Source organism: Balaenoptera acutorostrata, chromosome 9 (assembly GCF_949987535.1).
Source record: "Balaenoptera acutorostrata chromosome 9, mBalAcu1.1, whole genome shotgun sequence".
Taxonomy (NCBI): Eukaryota; Metazoa; Chordata; class Mammalia; order Artiodactyla; family Balaenopteridae; genus Balaenoptera; species Balaenoptera acutorostrata.
The window spans coordinates 17,031,744-17,045,451 of record NC_080072.1 but is presented as its reverse complement, the minus strand read 5'-3'; the positions used below and the strand labels follow the sequence as shown (position 1 = coordinate 17,045,451).

The following is a 13,708-nucleotide window of genomic DNA, read 5'->3' as shown; positions in this document are numbered from 1 at the left end:
GAAAAAGGTTTAAAAGCTACTGTGCCCTGGTGGCGCAGTGGTTAAGAATCCGCCTGCCAATGCAGGGACACGGGTTCGAGCCCTGGTCTGGGAAGATGGCACATGCTGTGGAGCAACTAATCCCGTGTGCCACAACTACTGAGCCTGCGTGCCACAACTACTGAAGCCCACACGCCTAGAGCCCATGCTCTGCAACAAGAGAAGCCACTGCACTGCAATGAAGAGCAGCCCCTGCTCGCCGCAACTAGAGAAAGTCCATGTGCAGCAACAAATACCCAACACAGCCAAAAATAAATAAATTAAATAAATTAAAAAAGAAAAAAGCTACTGTGTTAAAAGGTAGTTTGTCTAACATTAGTGAAAATTTCAAACCTAGCTGCATAAAATAAACATGCCAGGGGCTTGCTAAATCGGCAGATTCTGTGACCTTATTTTAGACCTACTAATACAACCCTCCAGTGCTGGGGCCAAAGACTCTGTGTTTTAACAAGCTCTCCCTGTGTGATTCTTAGCATTTGGGTGTTTGAGAAACACTGATTCAGGATATAGGTACACCTTGAGAGCCTGTTGGGCAGTCCTGACATGGGGTATATGAAGAGTGCAGTTCCTTGCGTGCATTTGTCCCAAGACCTCCTCTTTTCTAGCTCCAGGAGGGATACATGGAGGGAAGGAAAAGGATAAGGTGGACTTGGTGGTAAGTAGGGGTTGGGGGCAGGCTAGGAACATCCTGTTCATCGTTAGAATGACAGAAAAAGTGAAATAGCTCTTGTGCCTGCATTCCTGTCATGGAATCCATTAGTATATATTGAATGGCTAATGTATATACCCCAAAGATGATCATCTTTAAGCTTAGAATGTATGAACTTTCATACATTAGTCCATGACAAGCACATTTCTTGATATGTTCCAGATCATGGTCTCAGAGAGAGACAAGTTGAAATCATTCATGACCATTCAGCACATTTTACCCAAAAAGCTGATAATGATTGCAACATTCAAGGCTTGACGAGACCCTGCTGGCTAGGAAGGAAGCAGTCTTACAGTGTGGGCATGACTGGGGAGAACTCCGTTTAGCCATAGTGAAAATGGTTGATAAACCTTAAGATGGTCTATGAGCTTTTCCGTTATTTCCCTTTATATTAATAGCTTTTCTGAATGAGGCCATTTTGAAGATTGGGATTTTGACATGTGGAATGCTGAAGTCCTAAAGTCTCTTGTTGCCGTAACATGTCTGTGCCAGATGATGCAGTCACACTCAAGGCTTTACCCTCCCCACACGGTAGCTAGGCATCAGGTGCCGAGGGCTTGTTCGGTAAGGATCTTAATTTGTGGTCTGCAGGGGAACTCTGCATTTTCAGCTGAGGACTAAGGATTTTCTGTATATCTGTCAATGATGCTTATTGGCTCTTTCATTTATCTATTGCTACATAACAAACCACCTCAAAACTTACAAACAACCACAGCAACAGCAATCATGTATTTGCTCAGGATTCTGCCATCTCTACAGAGCTTGGTGGGGCTGGTTCATGTTTGCTCCACATGGTTTCCCCTGGGGTCTTCCTGAGGTTGCCCTAAGCTGGGAGCTCAGCTTCCTTATAACGTGGCAGCTGGCTTCAATCGGCTACAGGGTCTCTTAAGTCTTGGACTCTGAAGCCCCACAATCTCACTTCTGCCACGTTCTTTTGGTCAGACAAGTCACAAGGCTAGCCCGAATTCAGGGGGAAGGGAAAGAGATTCCACCTTTTGATTGGACAAGTGGCGTGCACCTTCACCAGTGGGAAGAATTGTTGGCGTCAATCTTTAGAAATGGATCTACCTCATGGGCCTTTCTTTTCCTCCCTCCACCTCTCCTTTCCTCCTTCCCTGTTTCTTCATTTCTCCCTTCCATCTAAATGTGTCAACTATCCCTTTATTATAAAACATCAATATATATTTTATTTAAAGATTAATCTTCTCTAATACCCCTTGGCCTTTTCTTGATATTTTCTTAGTGGTGTTTTTACATTCCACATTTTGTTACAGTTTTGTGTCTCATTAGCATATAAATTCCTCTAAGGTAGGTTTTCACTTTCTTCTTTGTTTAGGTCCTCTTTGAGGGTTGAATGAATGAAAACAGGCTTTAGTATAATGAACGAAACATCAGTTTGTCCAGATGAAGCATCAGTTTATGTTAGGCAGGTATTTGAAAGCAAAATAAAACAACTGTCTTCAGCTGTTCCACTTTTGATTTTTCTTGTTTGGTCAGTACCCCTCTTCCTAGGTCCCACGCATTTACCAGCTTATGCTTTCAGAGAATATATATTTATAGAATATAGTAATATTTTTACATTATGTTAACAGTATTTATATTAAGTATGTAATATTAAATATTAAATATATAGCATATTTTCATATGTACACATTTATTTATAAGACAAGTCAAAAATCCCTTTTCATTATTTCATCAGACCACTTAAGGGAAAGAGGTAGATTCAGAGTTGAACAGTCCTTTCAAGTGTCATCTGCCACCCTAAAAACTTCACTTTTCTCTCTCCTCCCCTGGTAACCAGGAGTGTGAGGAAGAGGCTCTCTGGGTCATTATGTGTGCCTCGGTCAAGTACAACATCCGGGGTCCTGCCCTCATCCCGAGAATGAAGACCAAGCACCGCATCTACTACATCACCCTCTTCTCCATCGTCCTGCTGGGCCTCATCGCCACGGGCATGTTTCAGTTCTGGCCTCACTCCATCGAGTCCTCGAGCGACTGGAGCGTGCAAAAGCGCAGCATCCGCGACGTGCCGGTGGTCAGGCTGCCGGCCGACAGCCCCGTCCCCGAGCGTGGCGACCTCAGCTGCAGAATGCACACATGTTTCGACGTCTACCGCTGTGGCTTCAACCCCAAGAACAAGATCAAGGTGTACATTTACTCTCTGAAAAAGTATGTGGATGATGCGGGTGTCCCAGTGAGCAGCACCATCTCCCAGGAGTACAACGAGCTGCTCACGGCCGTCTCAGACAGCGACTACTACACCGAGGACATCACCCGGGCCTGCCTGTTCATCCCGTCCATCGACCTGCTCAACCAGAACACGCTCCGCGTGAAGGAGACGGCGCAGGCGCTGGCCCAGCTCTCCAGGTATCGTAGCAGGTCTTCCAGGAGCTAGAGGGAAGGAGGGGCAGAGCCAGGGGTTCTCTTGAGCTGGTGTCCGGCTGGCTGCTTGTCTCTTATCTCATATGGGGGTGAGTGGATGAGCGACTGACCCGTAGGAGGACCGGTGCTTTGGGCACCTGGCCTCCATACCACCCTCCTGTGCCACTGCTGTGGGTTCCCAGCCTCTTAACGTTTAGAAGCTAAGGATGCTTCCCATGCTTTTCCTTTTAAATTTAAGCACTTTTTTCCCTTCTTTATTACTCACATAATATACATTCACTATAAAAAATCTGAAAATACAGGTGAGCAAAAAGAAGAAAGTAAGGTTCATTCCATAAGCCTGCCTCTAAGAGATAATCATTAATATTTTGCTGTTACTTTTCAGTCATTTTTGTATAAAACATATACATAGGCATGTATGTATACATTTTTTTATAAAGTATATATACATATGCATGGGTATATAACATTTTTTGTCCAGAATGGGATCACACGGCAAAACACGTTCTCTTGCTGCCTTTTTCCCTTCATTTATCATGAATGTATTTCCAGATAATTTCATCTTCATCAGTCGGTTCTACATGATTTTAAGGGCTCTATAGTATTCCATTTTGCACATGTTCCCTAATGTATTTAACCAGCCTTCTGTATTTTATTTATTTTTTGTTTCTGTAACCCAATGGTGAACACTCAGGTAGCGTTCAGGTTTTCATTAGCATAAGCAGTTCTGTAGTGGACAAGCTTGGAGTGCACATCCCCCAGCTTTCCTTTGAAGGAGCCAGGCCAGTGCCTGATGCACTGTTGGAATCTCCAGGCACTCCTGAGAATAGGACCTGTTATGGGCTGGGGAGACTACTTGTCGTCCAGAAACTGACTTGTCTTTGTTTCTTCATAGTTGATGTGTGAATTCTCCTACATGTGTAATTTCTTAATAGGTGGGATCGAGGAACCAATCACCTCCTGTTCAACATGTTGCCTGGAGGTCCCCCAGATTATAACACAGCCCTGGATGTCCCCAGAGACAGGTAGGTGTATTTGGGGCTGTCCCCGTGATAGGGTTCTGAGGATTAAGTAAATGCAAGACCCTTTCGTTCATGTGAAATGATATTTCTAAGCCCACTGGGACATACTTTGTAACCAGAATTGTTTGTTAAAGTGGAGAATTGTCCTAGGCCTTTTCCTCCTCAAGACCTAGAAGCATCAGACCTGCCTAAGTCTGTTGGGGGAAACCAGTTGGAGCTTAGGTTCCAGCGGGGCATCTTAAAAGTTTGTCTTGTCTCCTTAGTCTGGGTTGTGCTCTCCTGAGCATAACTTCTTCTCCAACCCCCCAGGGCCTGGTTCATCACTGGCTTGTGTCAGCTTTCTCTGCATTTGGGAGCATTTGCCAGAAGTAGAGTCGCAGCTACTGAGGGGAGAGGGCGTGGATGTGTAATTGGAGCCTGTAACGTCGGGGAATGAAGGCACTCTGAGTACCATTTACTCTCTGTTGTTTCAGTCAGTGGGCTTCTTTCCTTCCTTCCTAATAAAACTTCCAAACAGGCAGATGCGGTGTGGGGCGGCCATGACAGCACGATTGCAGTTGGAGCTCGCTTACTGTGTATTGGCCCTTTTGTGCATTGACTGCACCACTTCCTGGAAAACTCAGGAGGGAGGTGTCACTTAAGGTTCCTCTCCTATCACTTGGTTCAAGGCTCTGAAGAGAGCAGAAGGTTTGGGCCCAACATGAGGGTCCGGGGCAATACTCAAGGTAGAGGATTATTGTAAGTTCATATATGAACTCATTTATAACCAACTTTATTACAGTTGATGTTTTAACTCTTAAAAAATCATTGTTACTGAAAAAGGTGAGGCCAGCTGTGGGAGGCCAGCATTGTCACTTACGAAAATCTACACTTAGTACTGCTTTTCCCCAGAAGATTAAATCTAAGCCCTCTTTGCTTTAAGTGATTATCTAGAGTCAGTGTTGAGTTTCTATCTGGAAATACAATTATCACTAGAAAAGACACACCCAAGGACCATTCCTCAACTTTGGTGTAGAAACCATTTTGGACGATAGAGGGCAGTCAGGCCACACAAATTCTGTAGAAACCAGCTAAACATAAGGTGATCCCTGATTTGGCTCTCAGCCCCGGTGTTCCTGAGTGGGCTACTGTTTTATGCATTTGGTTGTTCTGGGTAAGTGAAATACTTTAGAGGATAGAGAAGGGAAGGGAAAGAGCTGTGAGGAGTGCGATGTCTTCACCTGCTGTTCTGGGTTTGTTTTGAGAAGGGCTTATTTCTGTTTGGGACATTTCACTTTTGCTGACATTTTGGTATATGTATCTGCACGGGAGAAGGATTTTATTTTTATCAAGTGCACACGTTAAAAGGGGTTTCATTCCTCTGCAGCAAAGTGTCAAGTGATCAGGAGAGAGTTTAAGTTCTTGCTGGTACTTAGGTGTTAAGGATCAGGAAGGTTAAATCGTTTTCCCGGTGCATGTATTTTTTGTAAGTGATTATAGGCAATCCTGTAGCAAGTATGAATCATCGTATAGTCCTCCTTTATCTTTCCATGTGGGAAATATCATTTTGAAGCCTAGGTGGTCTTCTGGTTGGGGTAAGGATAGTAGATTTGTTTGTTAATTTTTCTTATCCTTTGTCCTTGCTTCTGGATTCAGAGGAGGCAAGAACCAGGAGTGTAGAATGGTTTTAGCAGGAGCTACACATCTGATTATTCAGAAATTAGAAAACAGACAGGCTAGATTAGACTGTTTCTAAGATCCCCCTGAAATCTAAAGTCCTGGGTGTGATTATTTAAGAATTACTTGACTCAGGGAAATGCCAGGACCAGGACTGAAGCAAATGTCAGCTCAGAAAATACATATTTTATGCTGTTTGGATCTGTTTTTCTCTTTCAGATTTTAGAAATCCTATGCATGATACACATATACCTTCTTGGTACAAGATTGGAACAATATGCAAGGGTACAAAGAGTAAAATGTAAAAGTATGCTTTCAAATCCTCCTCTCTTTTTACTGTCTTACTGAGAGGTAATCACTGTTATTAAACACTGTGTATTTTTCGAGTCTTTATTCGATGGATTTATAGTCAAACACACATATATATAGTCACATACCCATTTTATTTTAACTCAGATGACAGCAAATTATACCTCTTCAATGTTTGACTTTACTGATCTTTGTTTTCTCAGACACATTCTGTAATTTTATTACTACCTTAGATTTTTGTTATCCTTTCTTTGCACGTATCTCTCACAAATTTCTGCTTTCGTATGGGTGTATATTTATTTAAACTTCTTACGGAAACTTTTAAACTTATATAAAAGAAGAGAAACTAGTTCAGTGAGCCCCACATACCCACTGTCCAGCTTTGATATTGTCAACTTGATTTATCTGTATTCCTACCTACTCCCCACTAGATTATCTAGAAGCAAATCCCAGATGTTATATCATTACATCTGTAAACATTTCATTTGAGGCTCTGCATAAGAGCTTTTTAAAAAATATAACTACAGTACTATTATCATACCTAAAAAAATTAACAGTAGTTCTTTAATATCACCAGATATTCACCAAATATCTAGCCATTGCTCAAACGTACTTGTCTTGTAATTTTATTTATTTATTTATTTTTTTACAGTTTGAGTCAGTAAACAAATAAGGATAATCAATAGAATTGGTCAGTTTCTTTTTTTGCAAAACCTAAAACGTGAAGCGTTATATTTGAGGAATTTGCAGGCCTGATTAAAAGGAAGCAAAAGATACACTTGCAGACGAACTGTGTTCAGGCTCTGTGAATACTCACATGGGAGCAGGCGAGCTGTGAGAGCGTCTGGGAAAGACCCAGGTTAGGGATGCTGAGTCCACGAGGCCAGGCTGAGAGGAGGAGGGTCGGTGATGTCCCCGAGTCAGGAAGTCCCGGAAAGTGCTGAAGATGCTGGTGACACTTCCAGTGACAGAACACCTGGCCTGGTGTGAGTGTGGTCATCATAGTAATGCTTTCTTAGCTGCAAGATTTGTATTCAGTCTCTTGCGGCTTTGGAACGGATCTCTGATTTGGGGATACATAATGGGAAAACAGAATGTGCTTCTCAGAAATTTACTTTTCAGTCAATGTAAAACACGTGTTCTGTAAAACAAGGGAGGCTTACAATTTTTTCTCCATTATAATGTTAGGGAAAGCTTGGCAGAAGAGGATGCAGTGACTTGGAGTTGAAGTCTTGTCAGCAGCAGGGCCAGTGTGAGGCTTGTTTGACTAATTGCAGTGGTGACTCTTCCTGAGATCACACACCAGATTGCACATGTGTGATCTGTGGCAGGAGACATGCTTCGGGTTGCATGCTTTCCTCCTACCAGTGCTTAACCCCCTCCCTTACCCCTGGGGCTCCAGCGACAGAGTAACAGTAAAAGTTGGTGTCATGTACACCTGCTTCCTTTCTCACTACATACACATGCTCCTGTCCTCTGGGGTGTGGGTGTAATTACCTCATCACCCACTACCCTGGCTTACCTGGACTGCTTGGTGCCTGTGTGTTGGATCAGTGTTTGCTTCTCTGCACATAGGTTGTGGGGACCCATGCAGTCTGCTTGCCATCATGGTCATGGAACCCACCCAAATTCACGTTGGACAGATTCATTGCTGAATGCCAGTCAAGAAAAATAAGACCGTGTGTTGATACGAAGGCTAGTCATTGAGTCTTACATAGTGTATTGGCAGCTGGAGAGGTTTTTAGCCTGCACGTTACCTCCCTGACCAATTCTTGGTTTCCTAAAGCTTAAACAAACAGATTGGGATTTCCAGGGGTGGTTTGAAAATCTTTGAACTTAAACTGGTCACGTTAGAAGGGAACGTAGGCTGTCATCAGGGCAGGGAGGGGATTGGTAGCAATCAAGATGGCACAAAATGTGACTTTTCAGTTCATACACTTTGGCTCAGACTGTGCAGTGCATGGAACTGGCATCACTCTGCCCCAGTAAGTGATTTGATGGGTTTGCAGCCCCAGGGACAGAATAACCGTGAAAGTTGGTGTGATATACACCTGCTTCCTTTCTTTTTTTTTTTTTTTTTTGTATGTTAATTTTTTATTCTTCATAAAGTGCTCAAAACATGAAGAACAAGCTCTTTATAAACAGGCGTTACAACTAGGAAGACAAACAGCAAAGCAGAACTGTGCCTGCTCCCTGCCCACCCCACCTGCAGCTCTCCTCCAAGTTATGGCTAGGAGCAAAAACAGCCACCACCTGCTTCCTTTCTGATGAAGTGTCATTGTAAGACTTGCTGGATCCAATTAAAACAGAGTCTTCTTGGCTTTCTAACTAAGGAGAATAAAAGCTCGTGCATACAGACTGCAAGAGAAGCACTAAAGGTCCAGTTCTGGATTCTGCTCCCTGTAGACGGAATTGGGTTAATAAGACTGAGTAGCTGGAATGGATGGTGAGAGCTGGTAGAGGTTACATGACGCACACATAGCTCTGGGACGACAGTGGAAAGAACTGCTCGGGGCGGGAATTGGAGAGAGGCTGGGGTGTAGGCAGCATGAGATGTGATACTTTGCTGTCACTACTGCTTTCTTTGTCCATTGTCCCCTGAGATTCCAGTCAGTGGGGTTGGTAAGTGACTTCCCCAGCCAGTTGTCCTGTACAGACCTATTATTATTGCTGTTATTGTAAGTGTGTTTAAGACTTGGGTATGACTTTTGGGAGAGGTGAATGGGATCTGAATGAGGTGGCAGAGGGGCTGTTCAAAGGGAGTCCTCCTGGCTGTGATGTATTTTAAAACATGGAAAGTAGAGAAAGACTACTTAGGACCCCAGAGGAAGGGTGGTGACTCAGGAATAGGATGCAGCTAATGTCCAGGAGGTGTGATTGTACAACATTTAGCACAGTGTCTTTATAGAAAACGGACTTGGTAAACATTAGCTGTGGTTGATATTGTTATGAATATTCAATTACCCCTTTCCACAGAGCTTATCAGAATGAAGACCTTCTCTCTTTCTCATCATTTGACAAAATCCTTTGCTTTCAGGGCTCTGTTGGCTGGTGGTGGCTTTTCTACATGGACTTACCGGCAAGGCTACGATGTCAGCATTCCTGTCTATAGTCCGCTGTCAGCCGAGGTGGACCTTCCAGAGAAAGGACCAGGGTGAGGAGCATTCGGCACAACACGGTGTACTGGGAGATGCCGGCGAGAGCCAAAGCATCGATTACAGGCCAGGGTCTTTGAGTCTACCATTTCCCTGCCTCACCCCAACCTTACTGATCCTTCAGTTCTCTCTCTGTCTCAGTCAATTTTCAGTGCTGTCTACCAGGCTTCCCAAATCAGAAATCTATGTGGTGTCGTCAATTCTTTCCTCTCCCTTACTTCCTGTATCAGAATAAGAAGTCCTATTGATTCTACATCCTAAGTATTCAATATTTTCTGGATCTGTCTACCTCTCCGTGTCTCTGCACCCACCCTACACCAGGTGACTGTCGTCCTTCATTTGGATTGCTGAAACGGCTTCCTCTTTGGTCTTCTGCCTCTGGTCTCGCTGTTCTCCAGTTTGATTGTTGGCATCACATTGTTCTTGGGAAGCCCAGACTCCTTAAAATGTCTTTCAAGACCCTCGACTACATGACCACTGTCTCCATCTCTAGCTTTTTTTTTTTTTTTTTTTTTTTTTGAGTTCTTAGAATAAGCTTTGCTCTCTCAGTTTTTCTGGGCTGTAAACACTCTCCATTGTCTGGAAATCCTTTTCCTCATTTTCATCAGACTAATGACCTGCTTGTCCTGTAGGTTTCAACTTGAATACCACTTAGTCAGGGGGCACTTTCTGGCCCCTGGAATGGCACTCCTCCTAGTTACCCTCATTATGCCCTTGTAACGACTTGCTTAAACCTTATCTGTTTTGGATCTTTGATTTTGTAAGCTTCAGCCAGGTCTTGTTTTGAACTGCCATGTCCCCCGTGCCTGGCACATAATTGGGTCATATTTCTGATATGTGAGCGAGGAAGTGAGAAGGGCTGATGGTATGGATGTGCAGGGTATTTTATCTAATTCTTTTTTTTTTCCTGTAGCCTGTTTAAAAATTGTGCTAATTCATGATGAGCATATCAGTGAGCTTTAAACAAACATGATGATAATAGTATCCTTTGCTTTTGTGACAAGTGCTCATGTATAATATGAAGGTGACTGATTTGTACATTGCCACACCAGAAATGTTATACGTGCTGGTTGAGATCTACAAACTCACACATAGCATTTGGTGTCAGAAATGAGTCTCAAGGAAATAGTTTGCTCACAGAACATTAGAACCATTATTGAAGCATCCCAAACTTCCCCTTAGAAGCTTTTATGGGTTCTTTGAGAAGTAAGGGAACTTTCCCAAAGAGAAGACATTTCACTCCTGTATATGTGTTCCCATGTGGCCCAGAACCAAATTCTGGAACTTCCTTTAGGCATAGCAACTTTTTATAGACAATGTATAAAGCCCAGGAGAGCTTGAAATATTTTTTTTTCTACCATTAGGCAAGTGCAAAAAAAAAGACTGAATGGTTCATGAACTTGCTGCTTAGATCATCTTTGTGGATTTTCCTCTGTTAGTGGACTCCCAGAGTTGACTTAATTTATTTTATTATTTTTCAATTGAGATATAATTCATATTCCATAAAAGTCACTCAAAGTGTACAATTCAGTGTTTTCTGGTATATTCACAAACTGGTACAACTGTCGTCTAATCACTGCTGTCTAATTCCAGAATGTTCACAGCATGCCCAAAATAAACCCACTGCCTTCCAGCAGTCACTCTATCCCTGCCACCAAACTTCACGCCCCCTGTTCCTAGCAACAACCACCAATTTGCCTTCTGTCTCTATGGATTTGCCTATTCTGGACATTTTATATAAATGTAGTCATACAATATGTGACTTTTTGTGTCTGCCTCCTTTCACTTAGCATAGTGATTTCAAGGTTTATCCATTTTGTAGAATAGAACCAATACTTCATTCCTTTTTTGACTCAATATTTCATCATATGGATATACCACATTTGTTTATCCATTCTTCAGTTGAGGGACATTTGGGTTGTTTCCATTTTTTTAGCCATTGTGAATAATACTGCTATGAACATTCATGTACAAGCTTTTATGTAAACATATGTTTTCACTTCTCGGGTATATACTGAGGAGTGGAATTGCCGGGTCATATGTTCACTCTATGTTTAACTTTTTGAGGAGCTGCCAGAATGTTTTCTGAAGCAGCTGTACCATTTTACATTCCCACCAGCAAGGTATGAGGAAGGGTTCCAATATCTCCACAACCTTGCCAAGACTTGTTATTACCTGTCTTTTCTTCTAGCCATCCCAGCAGATGTGAAGAGGTATCATTGTGGTTTTGATTTGCATTTCTCTAATTAGTAATGCTGAGTACCTTTCCATGTTCTTATTGGCTATGAAAATTTATATACTGTGTTTGGAGAAATGTCTATTCAAATCATTTGCCCATTTTCAAATTGGGTTGTGTTTTTATTGTTGAGTTGTAAGAATTCTTGTACATTTTGGATACTAGATCCTCATTAGATATATGATTTGCAGATGTTTTCTCCCATTCTGTAGGTTGTCTTTTCACTTTTTTGATAGTGTCCTTTGATACACAAAAGCTCCTAATTTGGATGAAGCTTGTATTTTTCCTTTGGTTGCTTGCATTTTTGGTGACATACTTGAGAAACCGTTGTCTAATCAAGGCCACAAAGATTTGCACCTGTGTTTTCTAGTAAGCATTTTATAGTTTTAGCTCTTACATTTTGGTTTTTGATCTATTTTGAGTTAATTTTTGTATATGGTATGAGATAGGGGTCCACCCTCATTCTTTTCCTTGTGGATATCCAGTTGTCTTATCCATACTTGTTGAAAAGACTGTTCTTTTCCCATTGAATGATCTTGGCACCCTTGTTGAAAATCAGCTGGCTGTAGATATATGGGTTTATTTCTGAAGTCTCAATTGTATTCCATTGGTCTATATGTCTGTCCTAATGCCACTACCACACTGTCTTGATTGCTGCAGTTTTGTAGTAAGTGGTAAATGTAAGTCCTCCAACTTTGTTCTTCTTTTTCAGGGGTTTTATTTTTGTTTGTTTTTGGCTATTCAAGATCCCTTGCATTTTAATTGCTTTGTTAAGTAGGGCAACTTGAATAAGTACAAATAAAAAAAAATCTAAGCTGCTTTGTACTTAGACAACTACAAAACTAAAACAAATTTACAAATTAAATACAGACAAATCTACAAAACTAATAACAGTCAGATAACATAATGTCACAGCTGAGGCTTTTTCTTTAAAACTGAATTGCATCTCTCAAGGTGAATATGGCGTTAATTATGGGACTTCTGCATTTAGCATGCCTGTACTTTGCATGCTGGGTGATGATGTACTTCTTCCTGCCACTTTTTCTGTTTGAACCACTAGGAAGCTTCCCTTTATGTAGTATATTGTTATAATATACTGACATTATTATCTTCATCTGGTACAGATGCATGATTTGTATTTTTTCCCCAACATTTTTATGAAAATCTTCAAGCAGACAGCAAAGTTAAAAGAATTTTATGGTGAACACCTGTATACCCATCACTTAGATTTTACCCTTGTGTACTTGCTTTGCATTATTTACATTTTAAGTCTTCCTTCTCCTCTCATTAGCCCATCAAATACAAGCTTGGACATTGAAAATTTTTTAGTAGTATACATCTTTAAATATGAGCAAAGATTTGCCTATACTAATTTTTTTGATCATCATCAAGATGAAAGCACAAAAATAAATCTATAGAGAATTTGTAGACTGGAGGAACTGATATAGTTCAATGCCGTGTTTTGAGGCTGGATTTCCATAAGTTGAGAAAGGGTGATCCGTGTGAGCCCAGCTGGTACCCTTTGGGGCAGTACAGGTTTCTCTCATGTACCTGGGATCTGAATTTGGCATATTTATGTAGCACTAGCTTTGAATAACTCTAATGAATAGAGAAAAGTCACTTGAAATTGAAGAAAGGTTTACTCCTCTGCTTGCTGCTTCTGTGAGCATTTACTTGAAATCAATTGTGTGATTTTAAACGTTTTTTCTTTTTAAAACCTTGTTTCTTTTTTCTTTTCCTGTTGTTCTGGAGATTATTTAATTCAATTTAGTTCTGTTCACTTCAGTTCAAATCAAACTTTTATTGCAGGCCTATTTGGGCCAAGTGTGCCCAGGCTGGTGGTTCTCAGCAGGGGAGGGAGGTTGATTTTGCCCCTCCACGGGGACATTTGGCAATCTGTGGAGCCATTTTTGACTGTTGTGACTGAGGGGGTGTGTCAGTGGTCCCCAAGACCACCTCCAATTTTGATGATTTGCAGGAGGACCCACAGGACTCAGTGTGTAGTCATACTCGTGGCTCTGGTTTATTACAGCAAAGGGATGTAAATCACAGTCCCCAGAGAGCAAAGGCACACGGGGTGAAGTCCAGGGAAACCAGGGGCAAGCTTCCAAGGGTGCTCTCCCCTCGGCATCACACAGGAGGGGCTTACTTCCCCCAGCACCAAGTTGTGACAGCCATGTGAAATGCTGCCCACCAGCTA

The 13,708-nt window shown here is 41.9% G+C and overlaps 1 protein-coding gene across 7 annotated transcripts in view; it reads left to right on the top strand.

Annotated features, from left to right (window-relative positions):
* Nucleotides 1-13,708, top strand: part of EXT2 (exostosin glycosyltransferase 2) — a 135,882-nt gene that overhangs the window by 7,070 nt on the left and 115,104 nt on the right. For 4 of the 7 annotated variants that reach the window (XM_057552325.1, XM_057552324.1, XM_057552323.1 and 1 more), the window contains 3 exons: nt 2,550-3,115; nt 4,066-4,155; nt 9,155-9,271. In XM_057552325.1, coding sequence (XP_057408308.1) covers nt 2,580-3,115; nt 4,066-4,155; nt 9,155-9,271 — 743 coding nt within the window. In that variant the 5' untranslated portion in view covers nt 2,550-2,579. Of the gene's footprint in view, nt 1-1,146; nt 1,313-2,549; nt 3,116-4,065; nt 4,156-9,154; nt 9,272-13,708 lie in introns of all 7 variants that reach the window. The other 3 variants (XM_057552322.1, XM_057552319.1, XM_057552320.1) reach the window with 1 other exon arrangement.